This window comes from Oncorhynchus nerka, linkage group LG14 (assembly GCF_034236695.1).
Source record: "Oncorhynchus nerka isolate Pitt River linkage group LG14, Oner_Uvic_2.0, whole genome shotgun sequence".
Classification (NCBI taxonomy): Eukaryota; Metazoa; Chordata; class Actinopteri; order Salmoniformes; family Salmonidae; genus Oncorhynchus; species Oncorhynchus nerka.
Window position 1 is genome coordinate 55,198,038 of NC_088409.1, and position 26,869 is coordinate 55,224,906.

At 42.3% G+C, this 26,869-nt stretch overlaps 1 protein-coding gene across 1 annotated transcript; it reads right to left on the bottom strand.

The window, feature by feature from the left end:
• On the bottom strand, window positions 1-26,080 carry LOC115141499 (ubiquitin conjugation factor E4 A-like). The gene is given in 21 exon segments (XM_029680414.2): window positions 1-1,223; window positions 1,465-1,622; window positions 1,716-1,863; window positions 2,196-2,376; window positions 3,152-3,326; window positions 3,905-4,018; window positions 4,161-4,261; window positions 4,405-4,595; window positions 4,856-4,988; window positions 5,963-6,270; window positions 6,529-6,655; window positions 6,739-6,867; window positions 6,870-7,071; window positions 18,137-18,328; window positions 18,525-18,727; window positions 20,765-20,924; window positions 22,141-22,293; window positions 22,630-22,742; window positions 23,562-23,732; window positions 24,064-24,252; window positions 25,978-26,080. Coding segments are annotated over 20 exon segments (3,219 nt in total). The 5' UTR covers window positions 24,194-24,252; window positions 25,978-26,080; the 3' UTR covers window positions 1-1,093.
• Between the last annotated feature and the right edge of the window lie 789 nt (window positions 26,081-26,869).

Consider the following 26,869-nt stretch of genomic DNA (forward strand, 5'->3'; position numbering starts at 1 on the left):
ACTTGTTGAAAGCTTGATACTGTAACACATCAAAGCTTTTTATTTATTAGTCATACTGTACATTCCAAATACATTTTGACATTTAAAATATTGCATTATAATTTCACCCTGGTAATCATTAAGTTGATAGATATGCCATATACAAATGCATGCTATCAAATGGGTATTCTTTCCCAAGTTCTAATCATTTCTTTAGCAAATCACAATTTACTTGAATTAAGTCTCAAATTCCAAACAAGAGCAACTCACACAAGTTTGTAAATAACCAAAGCAAGTGACACCCTGTCTCCTCCACGGTCTATACCATCTCTTGTTTAGGATATAAGACATATCCATTGACGGCGCATTTAATATCATAAATGGAACAAAGACACAAAATAATAACTTGAAAAATGTCTGGTCTCATTTGATGAAATTAAAGCAAGGCTGGTGGTTTTAGGCACCAATTCTTTCAATGAAGATTGGTTTAACCACATTTTATTTTATGGGTATTATATGCTTGCATAACACATTATTTCAATGGTAAATGCTAAATAACATCAGATAATCTTGTTTAGGTTCATAGATGGATGGTGCATATAGACTATGGTTAATATAGAGACAAGGGGAAATGAATAAGACAATATTTTGTTCTGAACTACAAGTTTTCAGTATACTTTACCTACTTTTAAAATATAAAACATTTGGCAGAGCTGATGATCATTTAGGAATTGCTAAACGACTATTTTCCAGTTAGACCAATGGTTCTGACCAGACTGCAACCACTGATAGTAAACAGTATATTCTCTGAAGCAGGGGGCAGAATTCCAAACCACCATAGAGCATATCAATGTAGCAGTGCAACTCAGTTTTCAATTGTACCACTACCTGCTCTCCTGACAGTTTCTGAGACCTGGGATCTTCCATTGACTGGTGAGGGTTTTTAAGTGACATGTGCGCTGCATGAGAGGGAGATAACAGTCTCTCATGTGGTTTGAAGTCCGAAGCTTGAAGGCAAGCACACATGGATGAGTCAAAGTGGAGCATACTACTGTCGGTAAGGAGGTGAGGGAAGGTATGGTACAATCATAGTTTATTTGAGAAGTTCCCAGGGCTAGCCACTAGGGCCCATCTGCAGCCGCTCCTGCTGGGCCAGCCACTGTAAGATCTGTTGCTTCAGCTCCTCGTTGGGCCGGATCTGGTCCATTGTGAGTGGGCTGCGGTTGAATGGGTCTGTCTGGTCGCTGTAGGGAAATGAAAATTGATACCTGATATCGTACAAAAAACGTGATCTCGGGCCATATGTTTTAAGCATCTCAGAGTAAGACTGCTGATTTTGCATTTTAGATCACAATGAATAAGACTACATGGACAAGGGGAGACCTGATCCTAGATCAGCACTCCTACTCTGAAATGCTTGATGCATACAGCCCCTGGAATAAACCAGCAGCACGTAGACATACTACTCCTAAGGGAATCACTCACCTGAGTAAGTGCCGTGCTATAGTCGAGCGATCGACCGTGACATTGGAAGAGGGGAGCAGCACAGGGTCGAGCATCAGCGTGGACATAATGGGGTCCAGGAACTCGTCCGGGGCGTCCGCGTATGTTTCCTCATCCTGCAGCTGTCGGTCTGCATGAGACTAAGACAGGAAGTAGTTATTCATTTAGGGTTATGATATGGAGAGGGCGTAGTGGTACAGTATAATATGATTTTATACTACTACAGATCTAACCTTTATTTTGTCAGCAAGGAGACCGAAACCCACAATAACTTCTCCGGGCTTGTTGATCTTCTTCAGGACTCGGACAGTCTGAGAGAAGAGCGTGGGAGAGTAGGAGCGCCCGTCTTTTGGGACAGTGGCACAGAAATTCTCTTCATCACTGCCAAAGAGAAAACGGACATTGTTAGAATCACTAAAAACCAAACAGCCACCTTATATGCCACACATGGATTCAAATGGTACTTAACAAAGTGTACAAACTAATTTAGCTTTGCCTGGCTGTGCTTGCCTGGCACAATAGTACCGATGGAACCATGCAAAACATGCAAACCCGTCCCACCTGGCACTTCAGGCAGACGCTCAAAGTATTTGAAGGATTTCAAAAACTATCAGAATACAGGTCTGAAGTACAGATTGAAAAAACAAGCGAATTTCAACCCAAATTACTTGAGCCTTGTCTTAGCCTTGAAATATTGCAGTTTTGAAACGTACCCCAGGTTAAGGTAGATGTTGCAGATATCGGAAACTAGTTGTTGGGGCTTGAAGTCAAACTCGCTGAAGTCTTTCACCTTCAGGGCACCCATCTTGGGTCCGACCAGGTGCTGCAGGAAGTGGTTGAGCATGGAGATGATCCTCTCGGCCATGAAAGGGTGAACAAAAATACCCTTGATCTCTGGGATATCATGGAGAGGGAGAAGCGAGTATGAGTTTCAATATATTCATATACACTGAGTGTACAAAACATTAGGAACACCTGCTTTTTCCATGACAGACTAACCAGGTGAAAGCTATAATCCCACTTGTTAAATCCACTTCTATCAGTGTAGATGAAGGGGAGGAGACAGGGTAAAGAAATATCTTTAAACCTTGAGACATGGATTGTGTGTGTGCCATTCAAAGGGTGAATGGGCAAGACAAAATTTTTAAGTGCCTTTGAACGGGGTATGGTAGAAGGTGCCAGGCGCACAAGTTTGAGTGTGTCAAGAACTGCAATGCAGCTGGGTTTGTCATGCTCAACAGTTTCCCATGTGTATCAAGAATGGTCCACCACCCAAAGGACATCCAGCCAACTTGACAACTGCGGGAAGCATTGGAGTCAACATGGGCCAGCATCCCTATGGAACGCTTTCGACACCTTGTAGAGTCCATGCCCTGATGAATTGAAGCTGTTCCCGAGGACAAAAGGGGATGCAACTCAATATGAGAAAGGTGTTCCTAATGTCTGTATCGTCAGTTGTTCAACACAATGCCATCAAATATAAATGATTGCCATTCACCTTTAACAGGGCAATCTCTTAATTCTGCTTATGGTTTCACTAACAATGAATTGGACAACAATATCAACAAAAATACACAAACACCCATAGCGTGTGTAGCTCTAGGTAGAGACGTATGTCCAAGACGTTATCCAATCATTGCTATCCATTCATCCTCCTTCTCCAACTAACCTGATGTGAGGAAAGCCAGTGTGCCGATGGTCTCGTTGGACATGATATTATGGAAGCGTGCCAGCTGTCCCAACATCTGCAGACTGGACTCCTTCTCTCTGAGGGCATCAGGAGCCAGGCCCTCCCACTCGCCATGGTCCTTCTCCAGCTGTAGTAGCTTGATCTTGCTCAGGTACTACCACCGACAAGGACCAGGCCAGACAGAAGTAGTGACAACATCTGACACAGTTGAAATGTAGGATCTTCTTGTAAACTAGAGGACATCAACTAGATTCAATCGCGGGCCAATTTCTTCTTGAGCGGATGGCAAATTGCAGATGGCAAATTGACCACAAGAAGCCCAAACATATATAATATTTGACTAAAACATAAGCATTTCAAAACTTTGCGTACGAGTATCTCTTTAGTATGCGTGGGAATACTTTGGAGCAGATTTCCAAAATGAAAACAAATTGGAGCTGATTTGCTGGTGTTTTTACAGTGTTTTATTTGCCTCCGCCCCCCACAAAAAAAGATGGATTAGTAGAGGATGGTAAGGTGAGGACGACTTATAGCAATGGTCGGAATGGAATGAATAGAATGGTATCAAACACATAGAAATGTGTTTAATACCGTTTGTTGGCTCCATTCCAGCCGTTAAAATAAAACCGACCTCCAATTTAAAGTGGCACCAGCCGCCACTGAGATGGCTATAAGTCAATACCAGGAATGTTCTTTTCATAAAACGAGAGCTAAACGCTGACAGTTTCTCACCTGTATAGCTTCGTCGAGTAGGAAGATGGCGTCGTTCATCAGGAGATTCAGATACCGCAGGAAGAGTGGAGGATTCATGGCTTCGAGGTTCTCGGAAGCATAAACAGCAAGACTCTGAAGTAAACAACATTCCACATAAGCATTTTGGTACATAATGGTGCAGAACTGAAGAACAATACCGTGTGTCTTCAATAAGGACGACTCCACATGTGGTACCATCTAAGTAACTAAGAAAGAAAAAGGGAAATGAGCTTGCCTTAATGCTCTCTCTGTAGCTCTCCTTCCCCCACATGTACTTGAGGATGGGATACATAGGTCTCCTGTAGTTGAACTTCTGTTCAAACTGGTGAGGATCACCTGAGGACAAAAGTCAATAACATAAAAGTGACATCACGCATGCACTTGAAGCTTCATCACAAAGGTTTAGATGCTAGCACGCACAAACGCATGTGTGCAAGACACAAACACACACATATGCCACACACACACACTAAACCCACCAGTGAACTCAATGTCCACAAACACAGCGATGAGCGCCTCGGCCAGGTGAGGGGCGTGGCGGTAGGAGCAGAAGACCCTTTGGCGCTGGAACATGACTGGCTGGGCCGAGCCGGCCGATGCCGGCTCCATGTGGGGCATCACTGCCTCCAGCACCTCTGCCAGCTTTGCCCGCAAATGAGGGTTCTTCATCCTGGGTACATGGATAAAGGGTAACACAATAGGAACATAGATGAGTCCAAATGGTAGACACATAAAACCCCTTAGGAATATCACATCCAGAAGAGTGACTGTGGTAACAACCGACGGGGATCCACAATTGAGATAAACAGACCTCAAGGCATTGTGTGTACCAGGACACATGGATGTTATGCACAGAGGTGTAAACAGTTGGCCGGGTACTGTGCATGTGTGCGTGGATGAACTCAAGGCATCTCCCTCTCTTTCCCCTACCTCTCCACGTTTCCCATGAACACAGTGATGAAGTTGAGGACCTGCTCCAAGCTCTCGGCAGAAGACTCCAGGACCTCGTCGGCGAAGCGGCGGAGGAAGACAAAGAAATCTCCCAAGTTCTCCGCAAAGAACTCTGCAGACGTACAAGAATCCTTGTGATAACCAACCCCTCCTACTAGTCATCCTTTTAATACACTCTCCACCAGAGGAGGCTGGTGGGAGAGGCTATAGGAGGACAGGCTCGTTTTAAATGGCTGGAATGGAATCAAACATTTCCATGTAATTGATGTGTTAGATGTTTCCATTCATTCCATTCCAGCAATTACAATGAGTCCAACCTCCTATAGGTACTACCACCAGCCTCCTCTGCTCTCGACATATGTGTTATTCTCTCACAACTCTTTTATAGCACTGTCAACAGCCGCTACAGACGAGCGGTTTTCTCCATTGTACTTGTGCAACCACCACCACAAAGCCATGTTCCGTTTGTTTCTATGGCAGCGGCTGTTGTACAGCTAAGCCTAATCAGACTTGTCTGTGCTAATGGTTCTCACAGGTAAAGTAAAATGATACAAATGACTTTGCTCGTGATGCGTGCCCCTCAAATGATACAAATGTAACAACAGCCTGAGCTAACTGGACTTGAAACAACGATACAGATGTAACCATGTGCCATTCAATGTATTATCTGAGCGGCACTGGTGCGCCCACTCCACAGGTCATGTTTATAAGTGAGTGTTCAAAACAATTATCAAGATTAGGAAAACATTTGCGGCACACCTGAGAGTCCCTGCAGTGGCACACTGGTTGAAAACCACTGATTTAGCACCTCTATTGTACGCACTGACTGCAAGCCAGCATAAGAGCATCTTTCAAATGACTGAAGATATGGTGTCAACATTGAAATGACTGCCAAAAGAGTTCTTGACGGCCTGTGCTCCTCATGGGGCGATTGGTCTAAGTAAGTAAGGTTGACGTAAAGTTTTACCTGCAATGACTGTGATACTTGGTTGTCTTTCCTACCTTAGTTAAATGCCTTGACTATAAGTCGCCCAGCTAAAATAAAATCAAAAAAGTAAAATGACAGAGGGAGGGAGGGGTAGCTACCTGGCATGTGACAGAGCAGGCTGTTGTGTAGCGGCGGCAGGGGGAAGGAGAGCTGGGCGTGCTCGGGCCCCTGGTTGCTGAGGCCCAGTTGAACCAGGAGTGTGGCGCTGGACGCCTGCAGGTTGAGGCAGCACTGCAGCATGCCCGGCTGGGTGGCTGCTGCCTTGGTCGACAGGTAGACCGTCATGAGACGCTCGAACTGCTCGCGGAGCTGCTCGGCCGCCGGTCCGCCCGTGAGCTGGGCCTCCCGCCACGTACCCTGCAGCCGGTGGAGCGACTGGTTCATCTTCACCATCTGCTCGTGGAGTCTAGGGAGAGGCAAGGAGAAGACACAATACAACTTTAATAACCATATGTTAGAGCGAACAACGGAAATTTGTCAAGGTCCAGTTCACAACATTAGATACAGTACACATGGCTCAGCTGTTATGAAGGATTACACTATGAGAATGGACCTGACATGATTCCCTATTCTACTTGAAAGACAATAATTTCTATCCTATAATTTGCATTATATCTGAATGTTCTGTAACGTTGCACCCATCTGAACAGGGCCAGTTAGTTACCTGTGGAAGCCTAGGTGCAGGGTCATCTGTGTGAGGATGAGGTTCTCAGTGAGGAGGCTGTATGACTGGGCGTACTCCACCGACTGCTGGGGGGGAAGGGGGACGAGACACGTCTCTTTGTCCAGACCTAATAAAATAGAGATTTTATTATGTAAAAAGGATATCCAATGACCCAGACACGCATGCACGCATATACACGTGCACACACACCTCTGCCATGCACGTTGCGGTTGCGCCGCTCCTCCTCGCTGAGCTCCTTGAGGGCGCAGTAGGTGGGGTTGAAGGTGAGCAGCTTGGGCGAGCGCGGCCGGCAGAAGGGCTGGCACAGCTTGAGCAGCGCGCGCCCAGGTTGAGGAAGAAGGCATCTGAGGCGTACATCTGGAAGAAGATCTCGGGCATCTGGTTGGCCCAGATCTTGGCGCGCCCGGCATTGGCCTGCAGGCAGCCGCCCAGCCAGGAGAGCAGCAGATGGCGCGTCTCACCTGACTGCTGCAGCAGGTTCTTCAGGAGCTGGTGCAGCTTGTCATGAAACTGGTCCATGAACTGGGAGGAAAGGAGAGCAGAGTATGTGAGTGAAGTTGAGTGGTCGGAAATCCCGCTCATTACTCATGGAGCGGTGCGCAAGCTCCGGCTCTCCATGTCATTTTCAACCACTTCGCTAAAAACCGCTCCGCGCTCGCTGCTGCTCCAAATTCGCTCCATTCATTAAAATCACAATTTAACCAACACCCATCTAATTTCGTGACTATCTGGATCTACCATTTGGTTTTGATGCATTGAAACCAAACCATGATTTGAATGAGAAGTCATTTAGAAGCGCTCACCATTTCAAATAGGCTACCTGTCATATTAAACAGCATATACAACTCTAAATAGATCAGGATCTAGACAGGGAGCTTAAGAAGGAACGAAAATGAATTATTTAGGCTATATTATTTCAAGGCTATAGCCTACAAAGAAATATATTGTGAAGCATTTGCGAGTACGACACCATAGGCTGGTAGGGACATGAAGCTCTCAACATTTAAACATTTGTTGTATTAAATCATTATAGTCTATAAATTGTGCATATCGGCTCTGACTTCCTTCGAATTAAATACAAATTAGATGAAAAATGCCTTATTAGGCTCAGTGTAATTAATTAACAAACATGAGTTTGGCCAGTCTGTGGCTTCAGGCTCATGCGATGGTGCCTGGAGAGCAGACCAGCAGCAGAGAATACCCTCTCCACACCTGCAGAGCCACTGGGGATGCTAAACACCCTTTTGGCCACTCTTGCCAGGCTGTGAATGAGATGCAGTTGTTTTTTTCCTCTTCTATTAGGTAGGCCTAAAAGGTTTTTAGGCAAAATAACCCTATCAAAATGGAAAGCTCATTGAAAGTGTGAATATGCCAGGCTTATTGAGCCAAAATAAATGATGGATATAGATAGATATAACAAAAATTAACTAAACTTTTAAGAGATCGAATTGGCGTCATGAACTGTATGATTGATTCTGCCTGCGGAGCTTTCCAGTGGGGGGTGTGCGAGGAAAACAGGTGGAGCATAGGTCGGCGCACAATTGGCCCAGCATCATCCTCGTTAGTAGAGGGTTTAGCCGGGGGGTGGCATTACTTGGCTCATCGCACTCTAGTGACTCATGGCGGGTCGGGCGCCTGCAGGCTGACTTCAGGTTGTCAGTTGAATGGTGTTTCCTCCGGCACATTGGTGCAGCTGGCTTCTGAGTTAAATGGACGGGTGTTAAGACGCATGTTTCAGAGGACTTATGACTCAACCTTCGCCTCTTGCGAGCCCGTTGGGGAGTTGCAGCAATGAGACAAGATCATAACTGGATCGCAATTGGATATCGCAAAAATTGGGAAGAAAAAGGGGGCAACATTATTTTTTGCAAAAAAACTCAAATGAAGGAGGAGAGGGTACCACTAATCCTAAGTCAAGTAATAGCATGTAGTGGATGTGAAAGTGGTGTGAGTGTGGAGTTACTGAGTGTGTTATTCTGTTTATGCGGCAAGACTATAGAGTCTATAGAGACCATAGCATTTATGATTATATAAACTATTGATACTACGGATGCTGAGGGACTATAGATGCTGTAGGGACTATGATGCTATAGGGACCATAGATACTATGGATGCTATTGGGACTGTGATGCTATAGGGACTATGGATGCTCAGGGACTATAGATATTTAAGAGACTATGGGGACTGCAGAAACTATAGAGGAACCGTGGCAATGATACATGAGACAGAAGACTAGAGTGAGGGCAAGTAACGGTACCATGCCCCGCTGACAGCTGTCTGTAGGCATTAATAAGATAAGTGTCTACGTGGTCTACAGCCACTGATAATAGCACAAGGTGCTATTCTATATGTATAGTGTAGATACATATGGTGCATAGGAAGTAACGACAGAGAATCGTTGTGCGATATGAGAAATTACATATTAAGCTGATTGAAATTTGGATAATAAATTGATTGAAATTACTACTATTAAGATTTAAATTTGGATAATAAGCTGATTGAGTCTGGGAATACTAATAATAGCACAAGTGTTATTAAGCACGGGGTGTTGTTTTATATGTATAGATACATATGGTGCATAGGATGCACATGGAGTGGTGTTGATGTGAATACCTAACTATAGTTAAATAACGAAAATAATGAATACCCCAACCAGTTGTGTGAGCTGAGTTTTTAGATCCATAACGTTATCTAGGGGTTCTGTCCACCACCGGCCCATTGATCTAAAAAAAATTGAGAGGATAACAGCCCCCGGACACTGATATCCTCGATATGAAAGAGATGTGTACCTCTCGGGCTGCTGTGCTGTGATAGTTGCTGTGGATGTGAATAACCAAAGATTTATAACTTTATATAGAGATTCTGTATGGAAATATGAAAGAGTACTATTCCAATTTGCTGTCAAATAGTACACTAGAGTGAATATTTAAACCTCTGTATGTATAGAACACTGGTGTAGAAGAGTAATGTGTGTCCCTAAAGCCAACACCTCATTTGGCCGCCTCTCGTTCCAGTACTCTGCTGCCTGTGACTGGAATGAACTGCAAAAATCGCTGAAGTTGGAGACTTTTATCTCCCTCACCAACTTCAAACATCAGCTATCCGAGCAGCTAACCGAAAGCAGCTGTACATAGTCTATTGGTAAATAGCCCACCCATTTTCACCTACCTCATCCCCATACTGTTTTTATACTGTTTTTTTATTTTATTTATTTATTTACCTTTCTGCTCTTTTGCACACCAATATCTCTACCTGTACATGACCATCTGATCATTTATCACCCCAGTGTTAATCTGCAAAATTGTATTATTCGCCTACCTCATGCCTTTTGCACACATTGTATATAGACTGCCCATTTTTTTTTCTACTGTGTTATTGACTTGTTAATTGCTTACTCCATGTGTAACTCTGTGTTGTCTGTTCACACTGCTATGCTTTATCTTGGCCAGGTCGCAGTTGCAAATGAGAACTTGTTCTCAACTAGCCTACCTGGTTAAATAAAGGTGAAATAAAAAAATAATCTGTGATGTAACACAAATGTATAATGGGTTACTAGAGATAAAGTAACATAATATTGAGTATAATGGGTTACAAGATATCTGATGAACAGGAAAAAATATATATATATACAACTTGCACACCCACACGTACATGTACGTACAGTGGGGCAAAAAAGTATTTAGTCAGCCACCAATTGTGCATGTTCTCCCACTTAAAAAGATGAGAGAGGCCTGTAATTTTCATCATAGGTACACTTCAACTATGACAGAGAAAATGAGAAAAAAAATCCTGAAAATCACATTGTAGGACTTCTAATGAATTTATTTGCAAATTATGGTGGAAAATAAGTATTTGGTCAATAACTCAAGTTTATCTCAATACTTTGTTATATACCCTTTGTTGGCAATGACAGAGGTTTTCTGTAAGTCTTCACAAGGTTTTCACACACTGTTGCTGGTATTTTGGCCCATTCCTCCATGCAGATCTCCTCTAGAGCAGTGATGTTTTGGGGCTGTTGCTGGGCAACATGGACTTTCAACTCCCTCCAAAGATTTTCTATGGGGTTGAGATCTGGAGACTGGCTAGGCCACTCCAGGACCTTGAAATGCTTCTTACGAAGCCACTCCTTCGTTGCCCGGGTGGTGTGTTTGGGATCATTGTCATGCTGAAAGACCCAGCCACGTTTCATCTTCAATGCCCTTACTGATGGAAGGAGGTTTTCACTCAAAATCTCACGATACATTGCCCCATTCATTTTTTCCTTTATACGGATCAGTCGTCCTGGTCCCTTTGCAGAAAAACAGCCCCAAAGCATGATGTTTCCACCCCCATGCTTCACAGTAGGTATGGTGTTCTTTGGATGCAACTCAGCATTCTTTGTCCTCCAAACACGATGAGTTGAGTTTTTACCAAAAAGTTATATTTTGGTTTCATCTGACCATATTTTTTTTTTTTTTTTTTTTAATTTTACCTTTATTTAACTAGGCAAGTCAGTTAAGAACAAATTCTTATTTTCAATGACGGCCTAGGAACAGTGGGTTAACTGCCTGTTCAGGGGCAGAACGACAGATTTGTACCTTGTCAGCTCGGGGGTTTGAACTTGCAACCTTCCGGTTACTAGTCCAACGCTCTAACCACTAGGCTACACTGCCGCCCCATATGACATTCTCCCAATCTTCTTCTGGATCAGACGGGCCTGGACATGTACTGGCTTAAGCAGGGGGACATGTCTGGCACTGCAGGATTTGAGTCCCTGGTGGCGTAGTGTGTTACTGATGGTAGGCTTTGTTACTTTGGTCCCAGCTCTCTGCAGGTCATTCACTAGGTCCCCCCGTGTGGTTCTGGGATTTTTGCTCACCGCTCTTGTGATCATTTTGACCCCACGGGGTGAGATCTTGCGTGGAGCCCCTTGTATGTCTTCCATTTCCTAATAATTGCTTCCACAGTTGATTTCTTCAAACCAAGCTGCTTACCTATTGTGGATTCAGTCTTCCCAGCCTGGTGCAGGTCTACAATTTTGTTTCTGGTGTCCTTTGACAGCTCTTTGGCCATAGTGGAGATTGGAGTGTGACTGTTTGAGGTTGTGGACAGGTGTCTTTTATACTGATAACAAGTTCAAACAGGTGCCATTAATACAGGTAACGAGTGGAGGACAGAGGAGCCTCTTAAAGAAGAAGTTACAGGTCTGTGAGAGACAGAAATCTTGCTTGTTTGTAGGTGACCAAATACTTATTTTCCACCATAATTTGCAAATAAATTCATTAAAAATCCTACAATGTGATTTTCTGGATTTTTTCTATCTCATTTTATCTGTCATAGTTGAAGTGTACCTATGATGAAAATTACAGGCCTCTCATCTTTTTAGGTGGGAGAACTTGCACAATTGGTGGCTGACTAAATACTTTTTTGCCCCACTGTAAGTGGTGTAAAAAGTATTCTGACAAATGTCCAGAGTGGTCTCTTTATGGATCATTAGATAAAGATAATGTTAAGGCATTGTATGACTATCTAAGGAGTCTGGGAAATAGAGTCTCAGACAAAGATTGACTTACCCCTAACCATTTCAACTATAAATAGAACCAATGTATGTTGAACAACTAAACTTAAGGCTACAGTTTACTTTACAATGGAGTTTAAGTTGATATCCCAAATGATGATGTTCAAAAACCAATTTGTGAGTAAGCAAAATGGAAACTGCATCTGCTTCCCTGTCTATGCTGTCTAAGGTGCTAGACTTATTATGGACAGGGCATGCCATCTACAGGGGACTGATAGACAGTGCTAGACCAGTTAACACACATTGATCCCTCCAAAGCATTACATACAGTTGAAGTCGGAAGTTTACATACACTTAGGTTGGATTCATTAAAACTCTTTTTTTTTCAACCACTCCACAAATTTCTTGTTAACAAACTAGAGTTTTGGCAAGTCGGTTAGGACATCTAGTATGTGCATGATACAAGTAATTTTTCAATAATTGTTTACAGACAGATAATTTCACGTACATAACTCACTTGTATTACAATTCCAGTGGGTCAGAAGTTTACATACACTAAGTTGACTGTGCCTTTAAACAGCTTGGAAAAGTACAGAAAATGATGTCATGGAAGCTTCTGATAGGTCAATTGGAGGTGTACCTGTGGATGTATTTCAACACCTACCTTCAAACTCAGAGTCTCTTTTATTGACATCATAGGGAAATTAAAATAAGACCTCAGAAAACAAATTGTAGACCTCCACAAGTCTGGTTCATCCTTGGGAGCAATTTCCAAATGCCTAAAGGAACCACGTACATCTGTACAAACAATAGTACGTAAGTATAAACACCATGGGACCACGCAGCCATCATACCCCTCAGGAAGGAGACGTGTTCTGTCTCCTAGAGATGAACGTACTTTGATGCGAAAAGTGCAAATCAATCCCAGAACAACAACAAAAGACCTTGTGAAGATGCCGGAGGAAACAGGTACAAAAGCATCTATATCAACAGTAAAACGAGTCCTATATTGACATAACCTAAATAAATAAATAAATAAATAAATAATAAATAAAGGTGAAATTTAAAAAAACTGAAAGGCCACTCAGCAAGGAAGAAGCTCCAAAACCACCATAAAAAAAGCCAGACTACAGTTTGCAACTGCACATGGGGACAAGATCGTACTTTTTGGAGAAATGTCCTCTGGTCTGATGAAACAAAAATAGAACTGTTTGGACATAATGACCATCGTTATGTTTGGAGGAAAAAGGGGGAGGCTTGCAAGCAGAAGAACACCATCCCAACCGTGAAGCACTGGGGTGGCAGTGTCATGTTGTGGGGGAGCTTTGCTGCAGGAGGGACTGGTGCACTTCACAAAATAGGTGGCACCATGAGGATGGAAAATGATGTGGATCTATTGAAGCAACATCTCAAGACATCAAGTCAGGAAGTTAAAGCTTGGTCGCAAAGGGTTCTTCCAAATGGATAATGACCCCAATCATACTTCCAAAGTTGTGGCAAAATTGCTTAAGGACAACAAAGTCAAGGTATTGGAGTGGCCATCACAAAGCCCTGACCTCAATCCTATAGAACATTTGTGGGCAGAACTGAAAAAGTATGAAGTAGAAAGTGAATATCCAACAGAGATTGGTAATACAAATAGAGTAACATCGTTAGGGTAGACAAATTAAAACAATGCCTTCCAATATGGAGAAATATATCATGTTTGTTTTGTTTTGTTTAAAACCTTGCAATAGGGGGAAAAGCAGAACTTGGTTTGAGAGTGATCCATGTGTATTAGTAGTAATATACTGAGAAGGTCTTCCAATTGGGAAGAAGGGAGTCCTATTTGAAGGAAATAGATATGGAGACTAGTGAAAGTAACAAAGTGAATGGTAATTGGATTTCAGATAGCACTCTGATAATGCAATATCTTAGTAATTTGAAGTAAATGTTTCAATACAAGGTCACATGACAAACGGAGGGATTGAGCATTGGGACTGATATTAATTTAGCGGCCGCTATCTGGTGTTTGGGCTAGAGATAAGCATCCTGTGGAACAATAGATAGCCGCCAGTACACACTGAACTCAAACAGGCTGTAAGAGACACAGTGTGGACATTTGGGACAGAGGTATGAATAATTGAATAAGATTTTTTTTTTACAATTTCTAAATTCTATAGTTTGGGTAGCACCAGTGTTTTAAAAAAGAAGGTAATGTCCTCTTAAACAAATATCTGTTTCCATTACGTGGAACTGTGTTCAGACTGAAGTAAATCAAGGTAAATGTTTTTAGTACCGAATATTGAGCTCATAAGCCAGCACCAACTTTTTGAAGGTACTAGCAGATTTGTTAAACAACAGGTTTCATCTTTTGACTAGTTTATGTCCCAGGGACAGTTCGTACAGAACTGTATGTCAATGCACCAGGTCAAAATAACATTGATTACAAGAGAGGGGTTCTAGGATTGCTTACCTTAGAAGGTACCTATTCAGCTTGATGGGTAAGGTCTGGCCATTTTGTTTGTTTTTACCCTACAATTTTTACCACACATACGCCAGCACCCACACACAGCCCACCTGTTAATGAATATTTGTTAGTGGTTAATACAATTGTTTGATTTATTGTGTGGGGTCTTTTTATTTCGGTTTTCGTAGATTTTTCACGGGTTAGAAATGATGCAATTTAAAGGGTACACAAATGAACATTTCTGAAGTTTCGAATGTCAGAGTTTTGGTTGCACACATATAAATGATCTTGATAACAAATGCACTGAAAACCCCAATGTAAACCTGATACACAAAATGTTTGATATATCTTTAAATAATGTCTGATTTACAGGGAAACAAACACTCACTTAATAGGGCTGCCTGACCTCTGATCTGACTTTCTGGTGAGGCCTGATCACCCTCACTAGAAAGACTTGAGACATTGGGTGAGATTTAAATTGGCTATGTAAACACTAGATAATTAGGAAGAAGGGTATAATTTATTAACAGTCCTACGTGTGATTTGGAACAAGAGACCGAGAGAGAGCTGCCCCTGAATGAGGGACACCTGTCTCTAGTCTATTTTACCATTACCTTATGGGATACAATTAAGTTAAGATGGAGTCATCAAGGGTCGTAATTCTAATTTGATTTGTTATTTTGATTTATCAGGCAGTGTTTTTTTTGTGATGTATGAATCACGGTTAGTCATGTGTTTCAAAGGGGGAATTACCAGTCCCCCGGGGCCCTTTGGTAAAATATGCAAATGTATTTTGTTCACATGCCTGCCTATAAAAGGAAAAATATAATGTTGGTAATGGTGACAGTTACTTCAAATGGATTGAAGTTTTCCCCACCTCTAGTTTTATATGAAGAAATGGATTGCTGTTTTGTTGTTTTCTTTGTTTTTGTCTTGCTTCAATAACAAATCTCACCAGACTGGGTCTGATGGATGGGCGGGATTTCTCCCTAAGGATACGCCCTCTGACTCCCTGACCCTGTAACTCTGCGGTGAGATCGCCAAGATGATAGGGGTGTATAAAAAATGGTTTCAACTGGGCGTTGGTATTCTCTTTGGCATTTGTCTTGGAAATCAGTGAATAATTTGACATTTGTCATACAGTAAATCATTTGTATGGATTTCCTGAATCAGAAATGCCCTAAACTAAACTGTTGTTCTGGTCTGTCTTCTCTCGAAGAATTTAGGCTCTTCCAAAATTGTTTATTTGGGGTATCAGACTGACTGTGGAGGTCTGCACACTGCGAAATGTATAGTACTTTATACTAGAAATGCATTGAGATACAGATCTGTAATTAACATGTCACTCGCAACAAAAGCTCCAGCTGAAATGTCATTGCCAGAATCAATCAATTAAATTGTGTAATGAAGCATTTGTGTAACTGTATGAAGCGAAGGTCTTAAGTAAAAACATTCTAGAGCAATGGTTTTACAAGTATAACCCAGAATGACTGTATAACCCCAGGATGAAGCGTTTGAAATGATGAAGTGTCTGGTTTTATGTGTTGATTTCCCTTACTTTAATAGAAATATGATATAGAAGCTAAACTCTAATGCTTACCTTAAAATGGAATGACTTATCACACAAGTGATAAGCGGATGGAATGTGATGGACATGTTTATGTTTGTGCTTTTCTAATAACCAATTTCTGTGTTCATGCAAGTGACTGATTGAACAAATCTTCACTATCAGTATCTGCAATTCGGCAGTACACCCAGAACCTTGTTTTGAGAAAGGGATATCTCAGTTTCAAGGTCTCAGCTTAGAGAGAAGTAGCCTTGTGAGGTCGGTCACATGATTGACGCAAACGTTAATGATGAATAAGCTAAATCATGAAAATAGAACTATAAGAGAACTAAATGGGACTTCCCCGGGTAGAGCTCCTGATCGACATGTGTAATTGGTGAATTGAGTTGGTTGGAACCTCTCCACTCACATACTCTGGACAGGAGGTAATCACTTAACAACGCTGTAACCTACACTTGTTGTTCTACTGGTGTGTTTATAAGATCTTGTGGTGAACTCTCTGGACAAAGCCCATGTTATGTTGTCAGTGGATCATTTCAGCATGCCATTTCTTGTTCAATTCAGATTATTTATTTTTTAAATACCCCTGAATACTATGATTCCCTGTTTTTGTCTGAAACTGATCACAATGCTGTTTAAAACAGGAGTGCTCAAACTTTTGGGCTTGGTGGGCCAAAACATAATCTGAGTAGTGGGCTGCGGGCCGAAGAAATAGACATTATTTAGAAATATAAAAAAGATAAACAATAGTTTTTTGGGGGTCTTTAAACAACATCTTCGTAGTAAGCAATCATAAAATCAAACTTAAAAATTACTATGAGGGAAAAAATTATGTATTCACCTTATTTGTTGACTATGTAACAATTATTTACTTCACGAACAGTAAGATATTTCTGTCTTGCAAATGCTGTGTTTTATGGTCTCCACTCTAGCACCCTGCAGCTAGTCTGGGTGTTGAGGACATGGGTTCTACTAGAGATAGCTTGAAGCAAACAATTGACTTGTGTTGTAGTAAGCAATCATAAAATCACACTTAAAAAATTACTCAAATTGTAGCCATATAACTTGACACCAAACAACACATTCTCATTACCAGTATTAAATTATTGAAGCGTGGTGGCACAGAAACTGCAACCAAGTTTATATGTTCACAAGGCTAATAACTTGAATATGTTTCAAATTACTTAAATATGCACTACGCAGAAATCGCTACGCCATTTACTGGTTGCTAAAATTGCTATGAAAACGCTATGAATGCTATGAAATACATTTAGCATAATCCAAAATATTGAATTTTCAGCTGGTGCACAAAACCGAAATTAAAAGACGCAAAAATGAAATTTAAGACTGGGAAGCATAAAAATAGTGCACATAGAACATATATACCGCTTCTTAGACTTGCTTTCAATGAGAATGACAGATCTATAACTTACATTTCTATGTTAATTTGGTTGGGTAGCCCAAAAATATTTAAATATGGGAAAGGTGTTGGAAAGTTCCGGTAAATTTTGGGGAAGCTCATCAGGCAGAAGCGCCTCTAGCCTTTCGGGGGGAAACAAAACATTTTAGTGCCCGCCCTCTTGGCAGTGGATAATTGTTTATGCATTGTTAAAGTAAAACTTTCAGCAATTCTCCACATTTTGGCTTGGGGTGGAGAGAACATTTTGCAGTTTTAAAAGTAATTTCATGCAATTCTACTCATTTTGCCATGGGGTGGAGAGAAAATATTGCCGTTTCGAATGTAATATCCTCAAATTCTGCACATTTTGCTATGAGGTGATTTTGTATTTATTTTTTCAGTTTAAAGCTAATTTCCTGCAATTCTACACATTTTGCCAGGACTTATGTCATGTTCACATGATATCTGAGTGAGAGTGACTCAATCATAAGCTTAGACTAAGCTAGTGTCTGACCCTTAGAATCTGTCTGACTCTTGGCAGTACGCTGGATGTAGGCCTAAGTGGAGTTTTGGAGACACAGAAGATGATAAGGTTAGGGGTCCATCCCAAATAGTACCCTATTCTCTATATAGGGCAATACTTTTGACCAAAGCCTCTATTTCTAGAGCCCTTACCTGGTGTATGTTGGATTCCTGGACCTTCATTTCCTGTGGACTGGAGCGTGACGGGTTGAGGAAGAAGCCGTGACCCTCCACCACCCCCGGGGTCTTCAGCAGGCAAGAGATACTCAACACAGTGCCAAGGAGGGTCTTCTGATACTGAAGCCCATTGTTGGGATCTTTGGGTTGGATGTGCTCCACCAATACCTGGAGGAAGACAATTTGAAGTATATTATATTAGCAAAGAGTAAACTACTTTTGAGATCAAGGCTGTCCATCGTAGATATATGAATGCAGTTGTTAAAATAATAATAATCTTGCTATAAATAGAACAGCATAGAATATAATCAGGGTTATAGAAAACAGTCCAGAGGAGTGATGACAATGCATTACGGCCCCTGACCGTAGCGATATCTTTTTGCCGGCTGAAGTAGAGGAGCAGGTCCAGGTAGGAGAAGAGTAGCAGCTGGCAGAGATCCAAGTCTTTCACACGGCCTTGGAAGATATCGAGCACAGGCCCGATCACCTCGCTGAAGGTGCGCACCTCCTGGTCAGCCAACAGGCCAGCGATCACCTCCTCCACGAACTCCACCACCTCCTCCAGCTCTGCAACGCACAACAGAAACCACACTTAATGTCAGGGTACTTCTTGGCTCAAAAAGGGGCATAGGTATAGAAAAGTAAAAACCCTGTATAATAGGCCTGTTTAATGCAGAGAATATACTGTACTTTACAGAACCATACATGTACAGGGATTTTCCTGGCTCATAAAAGGGTTTAGGTATACAGTACCAGTCAAATGTTTGGACAGCCCTACTCATTATAGGGTTTTTCTTAATTTTTTACTATTTTCTACATTGTAGAATAATAGTGAAGACATCGAAACTATGAAATAACCCCCAAAAAAGTTAAACAAATCTAAATCTATTTTAAATTTGAGATTCTTCAAAGTAGCCACCCTTTGCCTTGATTACAGCTTTGCACACTCTTGGCATTCTCTCAACCAGCTTCACCTGGAATGCTTTTCCAACTCTTGAAGGAGTTCCCACATATGCTGAGCACTTGTTGACTGCTTTTCCTTCATTCTGCGGTCCAACTCATCCCAAACCATCTCAATTGGGTTGAGGTCGGGTGATTGTGAAGGCCAGGTCATCTGACGCAGCACTCCATCATTCTCCCTCTTGGTCTAATAGCCCTTACACAGCCTGAGGTGTGTTGAAAGACAAATTATATTCCCACTAAGCATAAACCAGACGGGATGGCTTATCGCTGCAGAATGCTATGGTAGCCATGCTGGTTAAGTGTGCCTTGAATAAAATAAAAATCACAGAGTGTCACCAGCAAAGCACCGCCACACCTCCTCATCCATGCCTCACGGTGGGAATCACACATGCAGAGATCATCCGTTCACTTACTCTGCGTCTCACAAAGATACGGCAGTTGGAACCAAAAATCTCAAATTTGGACTCATCAGACCAAAGGACAGATTTCCACTGGTCTAATGTCCATTGTTCATGTTTCTTGGCCCAAGCAAGTCTCTTATTATTATTATTGGTGTCCTTTAGTAATGGTTTTGTTGCAGCAATTCGACCATGAAGGCCTGATTCACACAGTCTCCTCTAAACAGTTGATGTTGAGATGCGTCTGTTACTTGAACTCTGTTAAGCATTTATTTGGGCTGCAATTTCTGAGGCTGGTAACTAATGAACTTATCCTCTACAACAGAGATAACTCTGGGACTTCCATTCCTGTGGCGGTCCTCATGAGAGCCAGTTTCATCATGGCATTTGCGGGTTTTTGCAACTACGCTTGAATAAACTTTCAAAGTTCTTGAAATGTTCCATATTGACTGACCTTCATGTCTTAAAGTAATGATGGACTGTCGTTTGTTTTTGCTTGTTTGAGCTGTTCTTGCCATAATATAGGGCTATCTTCTGTATACCCCTACCTTGTCACAACACAACAGATTGGCTCAAACGCATTAAAGAAAGAAATCCCACAAGTAAACTTTTAAGAAGGCACACCAGTTAATTGAAATGCATTCCAGGTGACTACCTCATGAAGCTGGTTGAAAGAATGCCAAGTGTGTGCAAAGCTGTCATCAAGGCAAAGGGTGGCTACTTTGAAGAATCTCAAATTTAAAATAGATTTAGATTTGTTTAACTTTTTGGGGAGTTACTACATGATTCCATATGTGTTATTTCATCGTTTCGATGTCTTCACTATTATTCTACAATGTAGAAAGTAGTAAAAACAAAGAAAATCCCTGGAATGAGTAGCTGTCCGAACTTTTGACTGGTACTGTATATTAGGAAAAATAACTTAACAGATCAGTAAAGTATATTCTCTGAATTGTACAGGCCTCTTTCCCACCATTTTCTGGACACAAACCACACAACAACAACACATAGCAAAGTGAGGATATTGTACTCTCATAAATGCAGATCGACAAGTTCAAAGCAGTAAAAAACAGTTATTTCATCAGCAGGGGCAAACTAGCCTAAGTTACAGCACATCCTGTCTTGGGAGGCCTCAACAGTCGATACCTGAGCAGCAGACAACACCATTTTCTTTGGCTACTGAGATAGAACAGAAGAGGGATCCTCAGACAGTCGGGCTGCTTTAATAATTGAATGGACTCACGGGCTCCGCCGACTCCCTCCAGCAGCAAATCCAGTAGCTGCTCATACACGTTCTGGCTGATGTAGATCTCGGGGGTGAGCAGGACTGTGCGAGTGTTGGACACCGTCAGGTTCTTACAGCGCACCGCATACGACAACAGCTTCTCCGGTACTTTGGTGACCTGGGGGTGTGTAATGTCAGGAGGGAGCAGGGAGGTTAGGAATTTGTCACATCATTGTCAGCGATGGAGCACAAACTAAACATGCTTTATTTTGCCTATATGCAGACTGAAATGATCTAGAAATAAACAGCAGATTTATCCTTAGACAGGTCATTCATTATGTTCAGTAAAACGATTGACCTTTTCACACTATTGTGGCGGCCCAAACCGAACTGTGCAGGCTCTGATATTTTCCTTTTACATTGTCCTATACACCATGGTTTATGCACTGAGTGTAGAAAACATTAAGGGCACTTACTACCATATCCCGTTCAAAAGCACTTAAATCTTGTCTTGCCCATTCACCCTCTGAATGCCACATGTCCATGTCTCAATTGTATCAAGGCTTAAAAATCCTTCTTTAACCTGTCTTCTCCGCTTCATCTACACTGATTTTTTTATTTTACCCATTTTTTTCTCCCCAATTTCATGGTATCCAATTGGTAGTAGTTACAGTCTTGTCTCATCACTGCAACTCCCATACGGACTCAGGAGAGGCGAAGGTCGAGAGCCATGCGTCCTCCGAAACACAACCCAACCAAGCCCCACTGCTTCTTGACACAATGCACATCCAACCCGGAAGCCAGCCGCACCAATGTGTCGGAGGAAACACCGTACACCTGGCGACCTGTTCAGGGTGCACTGTGCCCGGCCCGCCACAGGAGTCGCTAGTGCGAGATGAGACAAGGATATCCCTGCCGGCCAAACCCTCCCTAACCCGGACGACACTGACCCGGACGACAATTGTGTGCCGCCCCATGGGCCTCCCGGTCGAGGCCGGCTACGACAGAGCCTGGGCTTGAACCCAGAATCTCTGGTGGCACAGCATACAAAACATTAGGAACACCTGCTCTTTCCATGACGGACTTGCCAGGGGAATCCAGGTGAAAGGTATGATCCCTTAGACCACTGATGATGATTCCTTAGACCACCGCGCCACCCGGGAGACCCCATCTACACTGATTGAAGTGGATTTAACAAGTGACATCAATAAGGGGATCATACCTTCTTTCACCTGGATTCCCCTGGCAAGTCTGTCATGGAAAGATCAGGTGTTCCTAATGATTTGTACACTGTGTATGCCTGTTACAGCACACTTTTCCTGACTGAATTCTGGCTGGCAATTCGTGGAGGAAGAAATTGGGAATGAGAGTGAGTGCTGTGTATGTGACCCCACCTCTTCCTTGGCTCTCTGGTAGCAGGCGTAGAGGAACGGTATAGCGCACTTGTCCCCAGCGTCTCGGTCAGCAGAGAGATTCACAGCATTACACGAGGTCATGTAGATGAGATGGTTCCCTGGCTCCAGCATCAGTAATCTGTTGAAGAGTGCCTAATACAGGATAAAAATAAATAAAAAATAGTCAAACTTAACCAACATTCTGTGCTATGAACATTATGTACTTATTTACTGATCTCTGCTCCCTGTGGATCATAACGTTCCTATGAACATTGTACGCTATGTATTTTTCACTATACCATCTTCTTAGAGTAGACGATGAACTGTGTATATATAATAAACCTAGTCCCCTGAAAATACAAGCCAGCGAGGAAATCGTCATGAGAAGAGGACACAGTACCCGTATACGAATCTCATGGCAGAGAGGTCAACTGAGCTGACCAGCGAACAGTTCGCTACCACCATTCCCAAAGTCCAATCCTATTGTACCTGCTCGATGTTGTCCATGTCCAGCCAGTCTTGCCCGTCCATCTCTGCGGCCATCTCCTCCAGGAACACACAGCGTGGCGGAATCCCATTGCCTCCTCTCAGACTGGGGTCACCTGAGGTCAAACAACAGACATGTTGAAGAGCAGACTCCAAACACTTAAGACCATTTTACTTTTCACTTACAGCAGAAACGGTCATTCATGACTCATTCCAGTATCCAGTATATGAGTATTAAGTTGGGGTGAGTCATTTATTCTTTACTGGACGGCCCTGAAATGGAATACTAAGAGGCCAGCGGTCCAGCAGCACCAAAGAGCACGAGCCGATTAGATTTAGACTAGACATTGACAGAAAGGGGCTCCATCATCGGGGCACTTTCATGCCAGTCAGTGAGGGATGATGAGCAGAGGAGGATGACAGTAATCGGGGACCTGTAGACTCCCTTGATGACACAGCCTCTGAGTCAGTCAGTTGGCTGATGCTCTCCATATAATCTAGTACAGCCACAGAGAGATGTCATGAAGAAAAGACTGCCAGGAAGGATGGTTATACTGAATTCCCTTACAAAGGAGTTTAAGAAAGCTGTAATCACACATTAACCATGTTTCAAATCAACAGAAAACACAAGGGAATAAAGGAGACAGTCAGAATGGGGATGTTGATGGGTGATGAATCGGGACGTTGCTTGTGTATGGGCACATAAATGGTTGCCTGGGAAACAGACTGATTTGCTTTACTTCATATCACTACGCTACATCAGATAAAGCCAGCCAGGAAACAGTAAGGGTTGTTTACATGACAACAAGATTCAGTAAACTAGAAGAAGGGACAAGTGGCATCACGCTGCTACTCTAATGGGGGGGAAGTGCCCTAAACAAAGTAGAAATAATGTAAAAACCCTAATACGCTCCAATCTAACTTCCCGCACTTACTGTTGTCCAAGGTGATGAGGAAGATCCTCTGGATCATGTGGTTGATGTTGAGCTGTTCGCACAGTTCCTGCCGCGACAGAAAGGAGCGGCTGATTTCGGCCACCGAGTCGTCATTGTCCTCGATGCTGTCCGAGTTCTCCGACTCTGACTGACTCCCCTCAGAGTCCTCCGCTGCAACACATGACATAAGCCAGCAGATATATGAAACCGTATGAGGTCATTGTCGAGCATCAAGCCAGTGAGCGAGCCTCATCATATCAGTAATGTTTAAGTTAGACACAGACCAAAATGAGTAACACAGTGGAACTATTAGAGCTGGAGTAGCCAACCTTGGGGAGCTATAAGGTTTGCAGGCCTTTATTCCAGCCCAGCACTAAAACGCCACCGATTGAGATAATCAAGGTCATGTCATGCAGCCGATTAGTCAGGTCACGTGTGTTAGAGCTGGGCTGGAGCAAAAGCGTGCACGCTTTGTAACTCCTCCTTAGGAGGGTTAACTCACAGGGTGGTTCGCCATGGTGCGAAGGTGGTTTCTGGCCCGATGCAAACTGCTTGGCGTCGGCGAGGGAGCTGAAAAGGGCAGCGAATGGGTTGCGGGAGATGTGTTGGTTGTTGTTGCCCTGGTCAGTCATCTCACTGGAGCATAGACTCCATCCACAGGTGCTGGCACCAGCCTGGACAGAAAGTTACACTGTGGTAACGCACTGGATTAGATTAGTTCAAACAAATCTACAGAAGTTGTTTCAAGTGTTAAACGTGTGTCAGTCTGTGAAGGCAATCAGGGGATGCAGGGGAACCCAGATTCTAAAATCCAGAACCTATTTTTCTAACTATCCACTCCTTATATTATACTCTGTGGCAAGAAGTGGAACGATAACTCAAACAGAGCGGTACCCCTAGGCCAAACCCATACAGTATGAATTTTCATTCAGACCTGAGGAATAACAAGAACCCAATGATTACATTTATTTAATAACACTTTCTATTGAAAACTGAATCACAGACTGACTGATTAGCTTATTGATAGGGCTCTACAGTGCTACCATTTTGGAGGCATATGATCTTAAATATTTTGCTGTGCTACATGGAATTTGAATTTGGTAGAAACAATAGCAAAAGAAAAACTAGAAAAAATAAATCACCCAGGTAATAATTGTTGTAATGATTTCTTCCCTGTCCCGCTGCCCGCAGCCTTAGTAGTATGCAGACATGTGGAGGCACAGAATTTAAGGAAAATTGGAGAGCTACAGATGAGCTTCAAGAGTAGGAATCATACAGGCCCAATGTAGGCTATAATGTAGGCTATATCCCAACCTTTAAAAAAAAAACTTCTGGTTCTCCTAAACCCTGTATTTTGTGGCAATTTGTATAATTAAAGGTGCAATCTGCATATACTACATCAATTTTGTTTTACTTATAAATGTATTATATAAACCCATTGATTCTTGAAAAGTATAACAAATGACCCATGAGCCCCATTAGAAGCCAAAATATAAACCTGTTTTTCCACATTGTTTGTAAACAAGGTACATGTAAACAAACACCTTATAACTTCAAACCATAGTTAAAACAATAATTTGTTTATCATGGGAGGTAAGTCGAGTGTGGTTACATTTCTCCAGCAGCATCTCTCAAACTTTGACGGAAACTGTGGCGGGGCATCTTCTTTGTTATTGTTTCTACTACGGATTGTCCCTTTAATACCTGAAATGTTTCTTTGCGCTCCTATCATTTTTCAATTTAGGCTCACGTGTGCACCCTGTAAAACATTTCACAGTAGAGTCCTGAATGAATGAGGATGTTTACGGTTTGACTGAAATAAGGCAGCATAGACAGACTGTCAACAGATGGACGTCTTCCATCTTACACTCTCATTTGGCGTAATGTAACATTATTACCATCATCTTGCATAGGAAAGGTTCTGTCAACTTCAAGTGTCGGTGAACTAACATTGACACCTGTCAAACGCGCTCGTTAGTAAACATAGCTAGTTAGATTGCTGACTAGCTAGCTATAGCCTGGTTGGCTAATTAACGAGTTCTCAAGTGATGGTGACTTGATGAAGCTTTATCACAACAAACGAATAAAGGGTGTTCCGTGATGTTTTATTTGAAGGGAGGGCACATAGCTAGCTACTGTTACGCATCTTTAAATACCTAGAATCAATTACAGAAACGATTCAATAAGCAAGATGATGATGATGTAGCTAGTTGTCAGTGAATCACCGGTTCCGCTTAAGTAGCTAGCTAGCAGTCGTATTTAGCTGGCTATCTTGCTAGCTAACGTTAGGCTAGCAGCTGGACTATATTACATTAGCCAGGTAAATTGTTAAGACCGCTGTACTTTTTCAGTTAAGGGGCAAAACCCGACTCTTTTGACAAATGTCAAACACAAAAATATCGGAGTATTGTCATACCTGAAACAACAGCAGATACGTGTATTTCAATTAGCTAGAAATGCTTTATTTCCTCTACTGTGATTCTGGCACCGCTCTGAAAGCAGGCAGGATAACTAAGTACTTCCGGGTCACGTATTTTTTAAATCTTTCAGAATGAAAGTTCCACCCTTGTATACTTTGTAAATAAATAATTCGTGCGAAAATGATGGATCATTTGAACAATTATCGATACATTTTATACTAGTATCATACAAATAATAATTAAAACGTTTATATAAGATATTAGGTCATTTATTTGTAAAAAATAAAATAAAAATGTCAAGCTTAAATGGTCAACAATGTTTTTTTGTGTGTGCAGGGCCGGCGTTATGGATTTAGGGGGCCTGGCCCGCCCTAGCGTACCTCCTTGTCGGTCCAAATCAAATATTGAAATATGTATCATTTATTTGACCAAGAAGCGCGCCGACAGAAAGAAGAATCATATTATTTATTGGACGCATACACATATTTTATTGGTCGCGAAACAGCGCCCCTTTGTACCAGAATGTGTAGACCATGTATCTGATTCTGTCTGGACCAAAAGAGTATGACATGTCATACTGGCCAAACAGCATCAGATACATGAACTACGTATAGTAAGATTTGAGAGGGGCGCTGTTTTGGACAGAAGGAGCATCGGAGGTGGTAGGTGCGGTGAAGTTATCAGAGACCGAGGTTATGCACCGAGGATCAGAAAAAAAGAAGAGTCTGTGACAGTAGGAGTGAAGTTTATGGAAAAAGTGGACTCTTGCCTTTTGGCTGATCCATTTGTGGTTTCACGGTGGGTGAAAAAAATAGTTGGGTCATGTGGAATCGGTGAGGGTAACCAGAAGTGGTCTAGTAATAATTGTTTGGGTTTCTGTCGGGCAGA